Below are 17,629 nucleotides of genomic sequence, written 5' to 3'. Positions count from 1 at the left end.
TTTAAAAGCTACAAGTTCAAATATTTTACAAATACAAGTTAATCTAAATCATTAAACTCAATCTTGTTTAGTCTTAAATTAAATGAGAATTATCAGAATTTAGTCTGCGTGTGTCAACAGAGAAACTAAAGCCATGATGCTGTGTGGAAATGCCGAACCCCCTGTAAGGGTTGGGGCAGGCTCGTGCCCAATTTGGATAAACAGTTGGGAAAATGAATGGATGGATTTCCCAATTAAAATCACTCTATGGCTTTTTGCATAGAGTGAGTTTTCTTGTTTATCTGGTCAGTTAAAGATTTCCAGTTTAGTTTCTGTTACTCACTCTGAGGTCCAAACGTCACATACGCAGATTACTGTGCGCCTGTGATAACTGACAGTACACCGCTGTGAATGCAAAACAACTGTTGTGTCATCCACTTCAGACTGACCCACTCCAAGGACCCCACGTTCACATTCAAATGTCACACAGAGCTAACTGGAGTCCTACTGATAAGGCCAGGATGCAGTAAAGGCTACACCCACCTACACGTCACGCTGTCAGTGAATTGGCACTGATTATTGAAGTTAATTCAAAGCACACATGACTGAGTCCGAAGCCAATCCAAGCTTCACGAACGACGCGCTGAAAGTCTGGTTTTTCTCAGCCGTTTAGTTTGGTGCCGTAAAATGACAACAGCAGGACTGAAACAGTGTGACAAAGATAAGCGGAGCATCCGGTTGATGTGCGCACACACACGTAAATGATTTACCTGAAGAACCTGGTTTACTTTCCGAGCCCGTGAGTTCAGTGAAACATCCTTTTGTTCGCTCCCTGCTGCTCTGTCGTCTCCTCGGCACCAACTCTCCTGAAGTTACGAAACGCGCTGCTGCAGCCGCTCCATCTTGGACGTCACCGAGGGCTTTTTATTCTTTCACCGGGAAAAAGAGTTTGTTAGAGGCCAAGGAGTATTTTTCCATGTTGGGAGTAAAGAAAGAAGCGGTACATGAGAAGTGGCAGGAAGCACCCCCTCCCCCCCACACCGCCTGGCCTCAGTATGAGAGGAATGTCCATCCTCCCTCCCCCTCCTTAATGGAAACTGGATGAAAAAGTTTTTGGAACAGGGAAATCCCTCCTTCTCTCTCCTGCGCTCCAGACTGGGCTCTAACAAAGGTCTAACCAGCAGGAAAAAGTTACAAAGCACAACTCTGCGCCCGAAGTGTGTCATCAGACATGATCAGTGTTCGTTTATTAACCTCGCTCACGTGAAAAAGCTGAAGAAGGGGAAGAAGTGACAAAGAGGGCTTTGTTTCCCGGCAGAGCTCTGCTACATTTAAGTGCTGTCGGAATTTCGTGAGAAGGTGCACATACGTTGGTTTTGCTTCACGTCAGTCGGCCCAAATCCACATGCAGTCATTTAGCACCATCAGTTTCAAGCCCTGCCTCGACCCTGTGACGATAATAATGCGTTACTATCAATCTCCTGTATACAGAGGACCAGGATCCCTGTTGCTGTGAGCTAACAGTGCTAACCTCTGCTCCACAGGTCTATGGTGGGTTTCAGGGCTGCTTCATCATGTGATTTTCATCACTTCTTTTCACTTACTGGCATTTTAGCTTTGCCATCTGCCATTCTGCTTCCAGCTCATTTCTGTGAAGTCAGTGAACGGGTGCAGGACTTGTGACCAGAGTGGGCTCTGTGACATCTGCACTGTATTCTTATATAGGTCAGTACATGTAGGCCATCTTCACCAGAAGGTGGCGCTGCTTTATTCAACTCTATTACATTTGAATTAGAGCCCTGGCAGATCTTTTCTTGGACCCATATCACTGTGTTGTAATGGGACAAATGCAACAACACATTCTCTCCCTGCGTCTTGGCTAACACACACACACGTTCACCAACCACAGTCAACATCAGGAGGAATGAATATATTTAGTCAAGTTGATGCTATAAGCCAGGCTACCACAGATTTAGCTTTGCTAATGGGATTAAAAAGAAGCTGGTTAACCAGGGCTCCTCACAGGCTGACCGGATCACACTCATTCAACAGTTATTTCCAATAAACCAGCTTCTGTATATCATACACATATTATATTGAATATTTTCCTACTTATCTTATGAGGAACACTTTTTTTGGTTTACTTTGCTAAACATTTTAAAATGCCCCATACCATGTTATGGAAATTAGACATAAATGAATCTGCACAAACAGGTTGTCAATGTGAGGTTTTAATTTGTCTTTGCAAAGGGGTCAGACAACAACAGTGCATCAGTAGACTGCAATGATTCACAGAAACAAGTTACAGTGCATCCAGAAAGGATTCACGGCGCTTCCTCATATTTTCATGTTACAGCTTAATTCAAAAATTTAATTCATTTCTCACTTCAAAATTCTACACACAAAATGACCAGTGAAAACAAGACTTTGATGTTCTTGCAAATTTATTAAAAATAGCGAACAAAAACATTACGTGACATTCAGATCTGAGCTAAGGTGCTACCTGTTTCCACTGTTCATCTGTCAGATGTGTCTACAACTCGACTGGAGTCCACCTGTGGTAAATTCAGTTTACTGGACATGATCTGGAAAGTACACACCTGTCTCTGTAAGGTCCAAACCATGGACAGGTGTCAGAGCACCAACCAAGCCATGAAGTCCAAAGAATTGTCTGTAGACCTCAGTGACAGGATTGTATCGAGGCACAGGTCTGCAGAAGGGTACGAAGAGATTCTGCAGCATTGAAGGTCCCAATGAGTACAGTGGACTCCATTATCCATAGATGGGAGACATTTGGAGCCACCAGGACTCTACCTGGAGCTGGAGGTGTCCAAAAACCTGATGGTCACTCTGACAGAGCTCCAGTGTTGCTCTGTGGACAGAGAACCTTCCAGAAGTCCAACCATTTCTGCAGCACCAATCAGGCCTGTATGGTAGAGTCATCAGACTGAGCCCACTCCTCAGTAGAAGGTGACGGCTCACCTGGAGTTTCCCAGAAAGCACCTAAAGGATTCTCAGACCACGAGAAGCACAATTCTCTGGTCTGATGAGACAAGGGTTGAACTCTTTGGCCTGAATGCCAAGCATCATGGCACCACTCCTTGTCTGCCAATAAAATCGTTACAGTGAAGCACAGTGGTGGAAGCATCATGCTGTGGGGATGTTTTTCAGCAGAGGGAACTGGGAAACTGATAGAGTAGTCAGGGGCGAGGGAAAGATGAATGCAGTTATGTGTCCAGAGCTCTATGGATCACAAACTGGGACAAAAGTCCATCTTCTAACAGGACAACATTCCTAACCACACAGCCAAGACAACAAATGAGTGTGCTGATGCATGCTCAATCATCCAGGTAAGCAAAAAGTTGATTCTGTTCATCTGGATGTTTTCAGTGGGAGAAACATTTCATCACTCATTCAGGTGACTTCTTCAGGCTCAGCTGACGGCAGGTTTCCCCAACCTTATAAACAGTACAATGCTGTGATTGCAACCACTGCCCAACTCTCTGTGAATGGTACTCATGGCCTTTGATCAATGGTTGTCGATCATGGTCATGACAATTTGCATATTAATGATCCAGAATCTCAGCTGCTGACGATAATTTTCCACAAACTATCCAAGAGATAATACACAATCACAGACATGCAGAATTATAAAGTCTCTGGCCCCAACTCTGGAACCTTTTGAGAATCTCTTAAAAAGATTCTAATTAAATTGGCCCTACTACTACACTCAGTGTGCTTCTATTCTCCCAACTGGGGCTTACTCCAAAATGAAGCAGGTCTTCCAAACATGGGACAACCTCCCAATGTCATTAATAGGCAGAATCCACGCTGTGAACAACATTGTTTCTAAATTCATTTTCTTGTTCCAGAGACTGTCCCTGTTTCTACCAAATATCTTTTAAGAGAAAGTTTTTAAGCAAAGCATTACTTCCTTCCTACGGCATGGTAACATCTCAACAATAAGTAGAGCAGTACTTCAGCAGTGTGTCAATCTGAAGGAAACGGTACCCCAATCCAAGAAGTCTGGATTGGCTCTCTGTTTAAAAGTCCCAACCTCTGATGCTATGGGTCTTTGTGGCAGTACAGAGCTTAAATGGAGCCTGATAGGTGAGGGGATTAGCCCAGTACTGACTGCCTCTGTTATCCAGGTGTCTTCCCTGCCTCCTCTGATAAGAAAAAACGGAGACCTGGGCAGCCTTGCAAGCCTGGTCCTACCAGTCACACCTGTCCTGGCAACTCCCCTCTAGATTGGTGCACTTGATAACTGATTTGGTTACATTTAGTCGCCTGGAAATAACTCTCAAGGGTCTGTTACTATAAAAGGGCTGGAGCAACCTGTAAGAGCCATTTATACTCATGTAAATTTAACCTAATATCCAAGTGTTTCTTTGAACTCAGTCCACTAAGAAATTAGTCACCGGGAACATCCCTAATTATATATACCAGTCAAAAGTTTGGACACAGCCTCTTATTTAATGCTTTTCTTTAATTTTACTGCATCTACATTATATATACATGCTAAAGACATCTAATATATGAAGCAAGATTTATGGAATAATGTAGCAAACAAAAAATTGATAAATAACTCAGCTAACAGGCCTATTTGACGAAATTTGATGAAAACTATATCACATGAGGATCGGCCCAGGAAAGGAAGACCAAGAGTCTCCTCTGCTGCTGAGGATACATTCACCCGAGTCACCAGCCTCAGAAATTACAAGTTAGCAGCAGCTCAGATCAGAGCCCAGATAGGTGCCACACAGAGCTCCAGTAGCAGACACATCTCTACATGTTCAGAGGAGACTGTGTGAATCAGGCCTTTATGGTCAAACAGCTGCTAAGAAATGGTAAATGGCCTGTATCTGTATAGCGCTTTACACATTCAGCCATCCACCCATTCACACACACATTCACACACTGGTGAAAGAAAGAAACCACAACTAAGGAAAAGCAACATTGAAGGCAAACTGACCCAGCATGGCTACCACAGCATCCTGCAGCCACAGGACAGGACAATGAGCCCAAACACACCTCCAGGCTGTGTGAGGGCTGTTTGACCAAGAAGGAGAGTGATGTCTGTGCCAGATGGCCTGGCCTCCACAGTCACCTGACCTAAACCCAGTGGAGATGGTTTGGGATGAGATGGAGCGCAGAGTGAAGGCAAAAAGGCCAACAGGTGCTCAGCATCTCTGGGAACTCCTTCAATTCCACATGTGTTCATTCATAGTTTGGATGCCTTCAGTGAGACTCTAAAACAGTCATGAAACTAAAGAAAAAACATTAAATGTGTCCAAAGTTTTGGTAGTGTACCAGCTGGAGAAGATGTGGAGGGTGAAGGTGACGGTGGTCCCCGTGGTAATCGGAGCACTCGGTGCGGTGACTCCCAAGCTAGGCGAATGGCTCCAGCAGCTCCCAGGAACAACATCGGAGATCTCTGTCCCGAAGAGCGCAGTCCTGGGAACAGCTAAGACACTGCGCAGGACCCTCAAGCTCCCAGGCCTCTGGTAGTCCCGAGCTTGGAGGATAGACGCCCACAGCGGCGAGAGCGGAGTTTTTCCACACACACACAGATATATATATATATATATATATATATATATATATATGAATGAAACAATCTTATTCCCTTAGCATTATCTTTTATTTCACACCTCACAAAGTGAGAGGACCACACATTACAATTTTACATTTATTTTAATGTCCATCATTGTTCTTTGTACATTTAAAGTATTAAGATTTCGAGTTTCAATCAACACAGCTGAAGGTAGATTTTACTGTTAGAAACTCTGTAAGTTAGTTACTCATTTAAATGAGTTACAGCAGTGACAAAAATACATTATAACTATTAGCATCTTTAAGGGTTTAGCATTTTACTCAGGGGAAAGGGTCTTGTGTTAAAATGTAATCATATATTTTTACAATAAACCTTATCATAACATGAAAAACATGAACAGGCAGCACACACTGTGCATCTTCACAGCATCATTGTGGCTAGCTTATGCCCCAGTGCTCAAAGGACGGCGCTGTACTTTGGTGAATCTATCTGAGCATTTATACAACGTACAGACCGACCATAGCGCCGACTGAAAGTATAACTGACATCTCGTGGCCTGTATGTGTCTATCCCACCCACGTGGTTAGTTTCTGCTCAAGAACTCGGTACATACTGTGACAACCATCGCTCTGCTCAGAGCACAAGACGAACATGGCCTTTACTGTCCAGCTCAACTAAAGACAGTTGTTGCAGGACCTTCAGCTTAGCATCGCTCACATTCATCTTCAACTGCTTCATCTTCTGCACGCTAAGTGATCCCCTGCAATGGAAATGGATTCACATTTATAAACTGATTTTCTGGCCTAACAGACCACTCAAAACTCTTTAGACTACAGGCTGCTTGTAATCATACGTTTATACAGTGACAGCCAATCCAGACTCAACATGTAATCAAGCTTTTTCAGAATGAACCAGTTTACTTTTCCATAGCCTCTCACAATAACAGCTGTTTTTCTCCAACCTGTTACTTTTGCCCAGATGTTGCTGCAGCTGCTGGTAGAACGTATTGAGGTCAGTTAGCTTGATGTTGGAGCGTACGCTCGGGGGGAGCGACTCCAGCATGGCTGCAGTCAGTTCCTCACACTCACTGCCTGGGGACACAATGACAGATCAGACATGGATCATTATTATTTTATTCATCACAGGTTGGGAAATTCTTTAACTTGGTCACGGAGGGACAGGGGAGTTGAATATACATGTGATTTGAAACTAACCATCTAAAAGCATTTTATTATTCATTAATCTAACATTTGGTGAATAGAGGAAAACTTTGTAACCACACACAGAGAGGTCTGGAGGACCGGCTCGTTTCATCTGCTGCACAATGCTGTCAAAATGCAAACATCCTGTTTCAGGGTGATGCTGAAGAAATGTTCAAAGAAATCATTCAAACCCTCAAACTACCATGAACTACCAACGCTGAATAGGTGTGCTCATAAATTTTAATAAGTGTTACTTTAGGTTCTGAAGGCTACGAACATTTGACGAAATACCAGTGGCTCACCACAAGTGTACCAAGATGATTTCAAATGATCTTATGAGAGCACTGAGACTCTACAATAATAAAAATCTACAATTTAAAATTGAAGCATTTTAGAAAATCTACATATTCGATTTCAGAGAAACGTTACTACAATTGAAGCTGTGGGGACTAACATCTGCGTTTTGTTCAGTCCATCCAACAGCTGCAAAGACTTTTCAGCCTGAACCAATCAGCAGACGGGCAGAATGTAACTTGAATGTAACAGACTTACTTTGTGGCTGCTCGTGGTGAGAAGCTGCTACAGCTGAACACACCTGGAAGAAAACATGGAGCAGGTAGCAAGGTAGTGAAACAGGAGCTTCTGACCAAAGGTAAAGCACTGATTCATATTCATCTACATTTATTTTTGTACAGAGTAACAGAATTACCAGGGTCAATATTATCGGTTTTTATTGATCCACAGCATAAACCACTGTGATGGGCTTCAGTTCTGTAAAGCTCAAAGGTTGTAACATCAAGTTAAACTGAAGGTCTAATTTACACATGGCAACAAAAACTTCAGCCAGTGGGAACTTCAAATGTATAACTGGAGACCAGAGTCCACGTCAGAAAACCATCAAATGAGATAAAGCTGAGAGACTGGGATCGCTCAGCAGACGTGTGTGAGGCTGTTATTCAGCAAAAAGGATTTCAGTTCCTATGTGCAAACGATGTCCTCGTTCTGTTTAACAGCACAAAAACATTTTTATACCAAAAATTCAATCTTCAGCCGTGTTTCACTAAAAGTATCTGCAGCCGTCTGCTGTGTGTTAAAGTATTAAAGTTATGTAACACTTTGTCTACGTCCACACTAGCCCCAGATAAATTTGAAAACGGCGTTTTCGTCTGAAAACGCGTCCACACTATCGTTTTCATAAAGGTGTGCGTCCAGTCCTGCGCATGTGTGAAGCGCAAGAAGATTCAGCCCGCCTCATTTCTGTCTGCTGTTCATTTACTTTCAGGCTCTTTGAAACGTCACGGCAAAATGTCGAGGAAAAGCACCGAGTTTGTTAAATGGACTGACAATGAGGTGGAGTTGTAGCTGTGAGTAACACAAAAGTACAAAGTTGCAAAAGCGAGTGAGAGTTAAAGAATTTGAAGAAAAGCTCTCTGGAGCACGTGCAGACTGATTAATCTTTAATAGGGCTGTCAAACAAAACAGCTGCTGTGTAACGCCCTCCACTATCTTAGTTTAATTGGTCACATGACTGCATCACGTGACTAACATGTGTCATCGTTTTCAAAAAGGTTCCGGGTTCGCTGTTCACACTGCGACACGAAAACGGCGTTTTCAAATGTATCCGCTTTGGAGAGCGTTTTCAAAACGCTGCGTTTTCCTTGAGCAAAAACGGCGTCTCAGTGTGGACGGGAGGCCAAAACGGAGGAAAAAGATGCGTTTTCAAACGGAAACACATTAGTGCGAACATGGCCTTTGATTCTTTACGATTCCACATTTTCAGGCTCAGAGCATCTTTCTGTCGCTATGTTTAAAAAGAGCAAACAAAGACTGATGTGTTCTGGTGAAGTGACAGTCGCGTTTGTGGCAAAGATTAACAAAAAAGGAAAAAAGAAGAAGCTGCGGGTGGGGAGCAGTGCTATGCTACAACACCACATACTGTGAATATTACAGGTGGACTGGGGGATCACTGGGGGCCACTATCAGGTTTTAAATGTGAAATGAGGAGCCTGGGACTGAACTCAGCACCGAGACCAGCAGGAAATAAACCTAAGAATAATAATGATGATGATGAATGTACACAGTCCAGGTTGGAAGCAGAGACGTTCTGTGGCTCACTGTGAGAGGAGAAGGGCTGGGATTACATCCTTCTTACTCCTTACTGACATGTAAACTCGTGTAATTTATTTAAAATGATACATCGTGGGACACATTCAATGGCAGGTGCTGCTGGCACCACTGTGGATGATGGTGCAGCTACCACTGCTGTACTTAGTTTGACTTTTTCTCTCTTGGCTCCACATCTCTCTACACTAAACTCTGCTCTGCACGGCGCACAGTGAGGAGATGTGATAGGGCAGTAATGAAAATGAACAAAGGGCTTGTCCCGGGCCAGTCCAGCCCTGGCTCCTCCTGTTAAGCTCCCACTGAAGCAAACCAAGTATATGCTTCTAGTCCACTATCAAAGAAGTGCCGTCTAAAGGTGTCGTACTGCTTACCTCGGCTGTGGTGCGACTGACAGCACTTAGCAGTGCTACAGACTCTCGCTCTGACTCGGTCAGTGTCCCAACCTGCAGAGACACCAACAAGGAAACACAGCAGATCCTGAATGGAAGCTTTAAAGAGAATTCAGGAGAAATGTCGATCTGCACGATAACCACAAACTGCAGCAGGATGGAGGTGTGTGCACAAACCCGTGAACAATACACACAATTAATGTGATTAAATGTCATTAGGCCTGCTTTCCACACATGTTATGGATATAACTCCAGTAGCTGCACAGTGTTTGGAGGCAGCTAACTGTGATTAAACCAGTGAAAAGAAAACACCACACCTAGGACACGTCAAAGCGCTCTCTGCAGTCTGTGTGTGTGTGTTCAACTTTGATGCTTTCTTGGGCCAAGCGCAGGTACTCTGGGACAGGAAGACCAGTTTAAACTTTGAATTAGCACTTCAAGTGCTCTCACGCCTTCCTCACTTCATCGCCAAGTTCACCACAACGTATCTTTGCACATTTTCCCTTTGATTAGATGGTTAATCAAATCTGACCTCCCACAGCAGTAGTACTTGTATCAGTGAGCTATGTTAAACAGTCATAAGGTGTCGATCGACCCACCTCCATATCAGTGGTCTGTTCAAAGTGTTGCAGCAGCTCCATGACGCCGCTGAGGTTGTTTCTGATCGAGTCTACAGACTCCTTCTGTGCACTCGTGAGCTCCTTCACCTGCGAGCACAGGGCTGAGTGTTTGGACTTTATAGACTTCAGGTTCTCCAGCACCACTGCCAGGTTGTTCTACAAGCACATGGTCAATCATCAGCCCACAGACTACATGCTCAGGTGTGTACCTGATTTTCTCTTATTGCCTTTCTGCAAACATGAAATGTTCTACCTCATGCATCACTCGTATCACTGAGTGACAAAGTGTTTTTCCCACTGGAAGCGCTGCATCCAGGTGAACTGAATGATAGTTCTGGGATTTCCGTCCCTCTTCTATGTCTTATTACATGTACTGGTTGGTACGGTTATAACTATTAGCATCTTTATGGGTATAGGCCGGTTCATCTTACTTTCACTTTAGTTGGAGTTTGTTCTTCTGTGTATCCTGATGACATCATGTTTTTTTTAACAAAAGACAAATAATACACAACTTCCAAGCACAAAGGCCGCAGTGTTAGCAGCCAGTAATTCACTAAGAGCTCTTTGATTTTCTCTAGATCTGCCTGCAGATGCTGGGAGAAATGTCATCTGTTAGTCACCTCAGCTGGACATCCATTTTCTGCACTGCTGTTGATGAAGTCCAGCTTCAACCGCTTCTCAATGTAATCCAGGTCTGCCTCTGCCTTCAGAAACTGCAAAGACAAAGTGCATCACATTGTGGCACTGAACTTCCTGCACCATGTTCAGATTCTTTGCTGTTTGACTCCACATGCCTGGTGGAATCACACTTACAGCTCATTGCTTTATGTGAACCTCATCATGTTACACTATATGAAGTGCAGCGCCCATGTTCCTGTTCCAGGACAGAGTGTGTACTAGGCAGCAGGACTTTGGCATATCCAGGTAGCTTCAGGATTAAACCGGGGTCTTCTGTACCACTGGGTGGAAATCACCAAGAAACGTTCCAGATCAGAGATCAACAGGTATGAACTCACCACCTACTGACCAATGCATTCTCAGGACAGAGACACAAGGCTGCAAAGGTCTGGACATGTGCAGAGGAGGGACAGTGGATAAAGATGATCTATGGTCCAGCAGTCCCCAGACAACATCAGCCATCAGATCTCCTCACTGTAGGGGGCCAGTGGTTCAAGTTTCTGATTTGATGAGTGATTGAGTGGTTCAGAGAGCAACGTCACTGCTGCTACCCTGACAGCTGTACAGCTGCAGCCACATCGGAGCGAACTTAAGAAGGAAGTCATCTGATTCGTTGTTTAGAGAGCACAAATGTGTAGATTACTCCAGCTTGAGCAGGAGTAAGGATCGATGTGTGCGCGCACACACACACACATTATTATTTTAAATATTGTTCTTGTATTACAAAGTAATATTTGTATTTAGACTTATTTTCAATGGCTGTATTTACATTTGGATTACAGATAAGTAATTATCTGATATCGACTTTATTCCAGCTGTGAGGTAAATAAAGTGCATCTTTTCTTTAATGCATTTATTGAAGGTGTGTAAACACAGAGGTGGTCCTTGCAGTTTTCAGATGCTTTGACAATACTATTGCACTACTAGTTGTCTGATACAGTAGTGCAATGAAGTCAGAGCATCTGCCAACAGCTCGAGGTTCACACACGGTAAACTTTGCACTAGTCCCAGGATTGCACAACCTGTACAGATGGTCAGCAGCGCAGACAGAGAGTTCAGCTACAGGCTGCACATCCTCCCATTTCCCTTCTGCAATAAGAGTTACGGGGAAGTAAGCACGCTTGGCTTTGGCACCGTGAGACTTGATGCACCGAGCCATGTGCAGGAGACAGCTGGTGTTTGAGACGGTCTCGAAAAACAAACAATCTGTGAATAAAAGTCCTAAAACAACAGAGCGATGCTACACTTGGTCCCGCTGCGGACTGCTTGCTCCGAGTTGCTCTGTGACGTTCGAGTGGCGGCGATGTTGAAACTAGCCGAGCTCCTTCGCGGTCCTGCGGTATTTGATGGGCCTGACTTTGGATTGTTTCTTAGCAGAGAACCGTGAGTCGCCTGCTGTGAGCGGCACACCGTGTACAAAGCTACGATCAATAGCGGTTCAACAGCCAAAAGATACAGTCGGGAAAAGGAGTTTGACGCTGTGCTTACCATCGCCTCAAGCTTTTCAACTGTTGTCTCCATGTTGAACAGTTTTCAGCCTGAACGTGGGCGCTGTGATTGGCCAGCTGTCAGGAAGGAAGAAAGCTGATTGGACGTGTATCCGAGCCGAGAGCTGTGCGCCATATTACTCCCAGTCTGTTTCTGTGTTTGGCGCCCCCCTCTGGCTTGGAGTGAGATGAGTCCTGCTGAAACATCTTAGGATCTTCCTGATAGTGATGGGATTCCGGCTCTTTTTAGAGAACCGGCTCTTTCAGCTCGACTCAATAAAAGGACCCGATACTTTCGGCACCTAACCGACTCTTTAGGTTGTTTTGTTTCTTTAGTTAATTTATTATTAACAACAATATAAAATTATGCACAAAAGGAATTACTAATGTAAAAAAAAAGAAAGTGGCTTTATTTATATATGTTTATATATAAATATATACGGTGGCCCCTAGAGACAAACAGTGTTGGGAAGGTTACTTTTAAAATGTATTCCATTACAGAATACAGAATACATGCCCCAAAATGTATTCTGTAACGTATTCCGTTACGTTACTCAATGACAGTAACGTATTCTGAATACTTTGGATTACTTAATATATTATCATGCTTTTTACAACAACATGAATGTACTATTGCTGTGTGATTTATTACTGTTACTGAAGGTCCGCGACTCCAAACTGTAGTAAAGGGACCTCTGACTAATACGGCGGGGTCCCTGTTGGCTCGTAGCCGAAAAATAGCTTTACTTTGTTGTGTGGGTCAACTTTTCTTGCGAGAGACAGAGAGAGGCGTTGAAAGACTGCTCCAACGGAACTTATTGTTTCGGAGGAAAACACGAACACAGTGTACAGTCGAGTCTTAATAGCTTACTTACAACTGGGCTCGTCAGGCACTCTTCTTGGCTGAAGTGGTTATTATTGTATTTACATGCTTCCAGCTCCCGTTTTTGCTCGATGACAACTCGTACCTTTCCACTCCCCTTTTTCTCCCTCCTCGCGCTCACAGACACATAACGTGTATGGCAGTCCATTCTCCCTGCAGCACGGACTACACTGCCCATGATGCTACATTCTTTAGAGCTATGCTTGTAGCATTCTGCCTGTTAGCTTAGCACAACAACAACAACAACAACAAAAAGGCGCTCTCTCACCCAGGAAACACACAGTCGCAGAGAGAGAGAGCGTCGCCCTGTAACCATGGCAACCGTAACGCTGCCGCCTGGAACAACAGAACGTAGCTGTCAAACAAAACCTAAACAGTCCTGACCCGCGACCGAAATGAAACAGGAAAGTACCGCAGTGTAATCCATTTATTTCAACAAAGTAACTGTATTCTAAATACCACCTTTTTAAACGGTAACTGTAACGGAATACAGTTACTCATATTTTGTATTTTAAATACGTAACGGCGGTACATGTATTCCGTTACTCCCCAACACTGGAGACAAAGCACGTACAAACTCTAAAAAGCATGTAAAAACTCCAAAACACATTTCTAGCGTTAACTGAACTTCCAAAACAGAGCTACCTAGATCACTTAAATTACACATTGAAAGCATATGTGTATTGTTTGTATATTTATACACCAGCACTCATATATATTCAAACAATTCAAAAAAAAAAGTTCATTTACCTGTTACTACCACACACCAAATCCAGTCGTTGGTACTTGCTGGCTTGTGTAGCCACTAGGTAACAAAAGCTCAACACTGCGCCTAGCATCCTGGAGAACTTCTGTTGTCTTTTGTGCGTGTTTTGGAGTTTTTACGTGTTTTGGAGTTTGTACGTGCGTCTGAGTTTTTACGTGTCTTGGAGGTTTTTTTTGATTGATTGATTGAATCTTTATTTTGAACATGTTGAAAAAGTACAACAAAATAGAATTAAAAGAGACAAATGAACAAAGCAAAACAAAAGGAAAACGAGCAACCACAACTCCAAATAACGTTCATGTTCAAAAAGGAGCAGGAAGAAGCATAAGCTTATTTAATCCCACCCCTTTTCCACTATCTAGTATCAATAGACTACAGAAATACCTCCTTGCAATTACATTATATGATATGTGTAATTTTTTTTAAATATATATATATATATATATATATGTTTCTATCTATCCATACATACGTATATACACATACGCACATATACACATTTTCAATAACCCCATTAACACCTCAAGGATACACAACCTACAAATATATATATATATACCCATACCAACATACCCGTGCACCCGCACACACGAAAATATTAGACAAGAACACCCTATCAAATCTCTACCTTTTCCCTGTACCCTGTAAAAACCATATCCTTAAACCGCTTTTTAAACTGTGCCATGCTCGGACTTTGCTTCATATCTTTACTTAGTCTGTTCTACAGCTTCACTCCACACACAGAGATGCAAAAACTTTTTAATGTTGTACGGATACGAGGATGTTTTAAATTTAATTCCCCCCTCAAATTGTATCCCCGTTCCCTTTTAGAAAACATTTTTAGAATATTGTCAGGAAGCAGGTTATTTATTGCTTTATATATAATTTGTGCAGTGAGAAAATGAACCAGATCTGTGAATTTTAGAATTTTTGATTTTAAGAATAGTGGATTTGTATGATCTCTGTAACCAGTTTTATGGATTATCCTTATGGCCCTTTTTTGTAATATAAAGATGGATGATAGCGAACATTTGTAAGTATTGCCCCAAACCTCTGCACAGTAATTCAAATACGGTGCAATCAGGGAACAGTAGAGAATGTGGAGTGATTTGTGGTCCAGAATGTGTTTTACTTTACTCAAGATTGAGACACTTCTTGAAATTTTGTTATGTATATGATTTATATGAGACTTCCAGTTTAATTTATCATCTATAACCACTTTGGCTTGTTCCGGTGTTCCATTGAGTTTAATGAATACTTTGCAGTTGGTGGTCCATGTATTTTGAATTTTTCCCTGTTTCTTCAAGTAACGTGCTTTCCTGGCAATGTCCGCATTTCTTTTTATCAGATGTTCGTTCATGAAGACATCGGATCCTTTCAGTTTCTTTCCTTGTTTTAACAGTGCTGTTTTCTGTTTGCAAATCTCACAATGATGGCTGGTTTGTCACTGTCATTTTTTCGGGGTAGAGGGTGGCAAGCCTCAATGTTGTTATAATCCACTTCCACACCTTTGGACCGTAGAAAGGTAACCACTTGATGCTCCGTGGAGTTGACATCTTCCTCTCCTGGCCCTCCTACATTGTCAGCGGCGACCGCCCGGGCGTATGACCGGGGTTTGATGCGAAGCCCCGTGATGATAACATCATTCATCCGGGTGTACTGCTCCAAATTCGCCACTCTGTTCTCCAGGTACGCCAGCCGCCGATCCTTCTCGGCGTTCTGGATGCGGAGAGCCTTAACTTCCTCGACCAGGTCCAGGATGGCTTTCTGCTGCAGTTTGACAGTAGAAATCTCCTCTGTCATAAACTCCAGCGACTTCTTAATATCGTCACCTTCCTCGGCTGACAGAACTTTTTTCGGGCCCATGCTGAGAGACACTCTTGTAGCGTTGCCGTGACGACCGGCTAGCTAGTTGATGCTAGCGTCCTTCCTCTCTCTCACCGCTACGGTTCAAAAACATCAACTTCTGAGTTTTCGAGAGGTCGCAAATGACGAGCCACCACTTCTGGACGGTTTCCCACACATGCTCTCAAAGATTAGTATCCACGGAGAGCTGCCGTTTTCAGGAGATATGTTAAGTTTGCCAACGTTTCTGCTCAGAGAACCTGTTGCTGACAGCTCGGTGTGTCACTTCCGTGCTTCGGGATTTGTACGTGCTTCGGAGTTTGTACGTGTTTTGGAGTTTGTACGTGCTTCAGGGTTTGTACGTGCTTCAGAGTTCGGACATGTTTTGGAGTTTGTATGTGCTTTGTCTCTAGTGGCCACCGTAAATATACTTTTATTTATTCACTCCACATAAAATGTAATAAATAAATCATATAATATAAAAACCAACTATTCACATTTCAGCTTTTATCTATTTAAATTTTCAGTTTTTTCCTTTTAAACAAATTTAAAGTGAAACAACACAAAACACTGCAAACCACAACACAATTAAATATAAATTAAAATATGAAAACAAAAAGAAGATGCATATTCTCTGTCATATGGGCCTGCATGAATAAATTTTCTGTATCCTTTATCATCCGCAACTGAAAATAGTTGTGGATGATTACTATACCTTTCTAATGTGACGTTGTTGTCCCTGGCTCTCTTTCTCTGTCTCTCCCTCCCGCTCTGTTCCTGTGCTACTGAGAGTGTAACTACTGCCCCTCCCCCCTCTTCCCAGCGCAAGCACAAGGCTCGAGTGCGGAGTGAAGCGGAAAAAAGTGCAAGAGAGAGAGAGTGAGAGAAAGAAAAAAGAAAACCCACGGCTCGCGATAAGGAGCCGGCTCGCGTTGTTCACGTCAAAGAACAGTAAATTTACGCTACGGTAGGATGTTTTGACAAGGTAGGACGTTTTGTCAGAACACCGGCTCTAAGAGCCATTTCGTTCGCGACCGACACATCACTACTTCCCGAGAGTTACAGACACGTCGAACCGACCCCATCTCTCATTTCTCTTTCTCGCATTATATTAAATAAATAACCTGGTGCGTTATGTTCTTCTTTCCATAATCTTCACATTTTCAGGTATTATGCCTTCCAGTCATGTAGATAGCAAACATTTTGAATTTACACCTTTTCGCACCGCTTTGTTTGGCCTGTGAGAGGAAGCCAAAGCACCCAGAGAGAACAAACACAGACACGGGAGAACACAGCCGGGTCAGATGGAGGATTCAAATTCAGGGCGCTCCTCCCGCCAGGCAACGGAGCAAACCACTGTTCCGCTGTATTGCACAGGGTATGTTATATTATGTGGAAAATCAAAACTAAACACATTTAAAAATGAGATGTTGGTGTAGGACATAGCTGAATCAGATATGGTTGTTAGGGCCAAGAAAAATGGCACGGGTATCGCCATCTGGTGGCCTCCAGACAGAATGCAGGTTTTTAGCTGCTGCATCGACTTCATTTCATTGACTTGAAGCCATGCTAATGTTTGATACCGTCTACTAGTGATGGCCAAATGAAGCTTTCTGAAGCACTGAAGTTTGTATAGCGATTGAAAATGTGACGTCATTCAGGGGTAAAACCGCAAAGAATTCTGGGAACTCGTGGCAAGAGGTACTAGCACACGCAGGCTTTCAGTAGAGATTGAAAATGTGACGTCATTCAGGGGTAAAACCGCAAAGGATTATGGGAACTCGTGGCAAGAGGTACTAGCTCACGCAGGCTTTCAATTGAAATTACATTACACAGCGATAAAAAGAAACACAAAAAATGGCAAGAAGCTGTTGTATTATTAACTGCAATAGCCGGTCGCATGACAGCCACGGGAAGCCGACGGGTAAAGAGATCGGTTGTTATCGGATTACGTCGTTGAAGAGAAATTGTTCGAGCCATGTTTCCGAAGTAACAAAGAGGTGATGGATGGCCTGGATTGCAGCCATTCAAAGACCAAATATAACGTCCCAGAACACTCCAGCTCACATGTTAGTCTGCTCCAAGCATTCCCACAAAGG

The 17,629-nt window shown here is 43.2% G+C and overlaps 2 protein-coding genes across 8 annotated transcripts in view; both read right to left on the bottom strand.

The window, feature by feature from the left end:
• amot (angiomotin) overlaps nucleotides 1-1,502 on the bottom strand; it is a 37,980-nt gene extending 36,478 nt beyond the window's left edge. For 2 of the 6 annotated variants that reach the window (XM_040010497.1, XM_040010495.1), the window contains exon 1: nucleotides 750-1,500. The gene's annotated coding sequence lies outside the window, so the exon portion shown is untranslated. Of the gene's footprint in view, nucleotides 1-322; nucleotides 725-749 lie in introns of those variants that run through there. The other 4 variants (XM_040010516.1, XM_040010503.1, XM_040010470.1 and 1 more) reach the window with 3 other exon arrangements.
• A 4,102-nt stretch (nucleotides 1,503-5,604) lies between these two features.
• On the bottom strand, nucleotides 5,605-12,305 carry ska2 (spindle and kinetochore associated complex subunit 2). Of its 2 annotated transcripts, none has more exons than XM_040010443.1 (7): nucleotides 12,038-12,305; nucleotides 10,492-10,584; nucleotides 9,851-9,958; nucleotides 9,234-9,305; nucleotides 7,291-7,333; nucleotides 6,498-6,627; nucleotides 5,605-6,296 (listed from the first exon to the last, which is right to left on the bottom strand). In XM_040010443.1, the coding sequence occupies exons 1-7, from the start codon at nucleotides 12,068-12,070 to the stop codon at nucleotides 6,170-6,172; spliced, it is 606 nt and encodes a 201-aa protein (XP_039866377.1). In that variant the 5' UTR covers nucleotides 12,071-12,305; the 3' UTR covers nucleotides 5,605-6,169. The 2 variants fall into 2 exon arrangements, with proteins under 2 accessions (XP_039866377.1, XP_039866371.1); XM_040010437.1 differs by having other exon boundaries at nucleotides 9,851-10,027; nucleotides 12,038-12,162.
• Between the last annotated feature and the right edge of the window lie 5,324 nt (nucleotides 12,306-17,629).

Source organism: Simochromis diagramma, unplaced genomic scaffold (genome assembly GCF_900408965.1).
Source record: "Simochromis diagramma unplaced genomic scaffold, fSimDia1.1 OVJJ01000123.1, whole genome shotgun sequence".
NCBI lineage: Eukaryota > Metazoa > Chordata > Actinopteri > Cichliformes > Cichlidae > Simochromis > Simochromis diagramma.
The sequence above is the reverse complement of the archived record's forward strand: the minus strand, read 5'-3'. Positions and strand labels throughout refer to the sequence as shown.

Bases quoted from the DNA above. Each gene is read 5' to 3' on its own strand.
- ska2 (XM_040010437.1), bottom strand. From the start codon at position 12,070: ATGGAGACAACAGTTGAAAAGCTTGAGGCGATG. The intron at 10,028-10,491 runs GTGACTAACAGA...ATGTGCTTGTAG, and splicing joins AAAATGGATGTCCAGCTGAG to AACAACCTGGCAGTGGTGCT. The intron at 9,306-9,850 runs GTGGGTCGATCG...GTGTCTCTGCAG, and splicing joins AACAGACCACTGATATGGAG to GTTGGGACACTGACCGAGTC.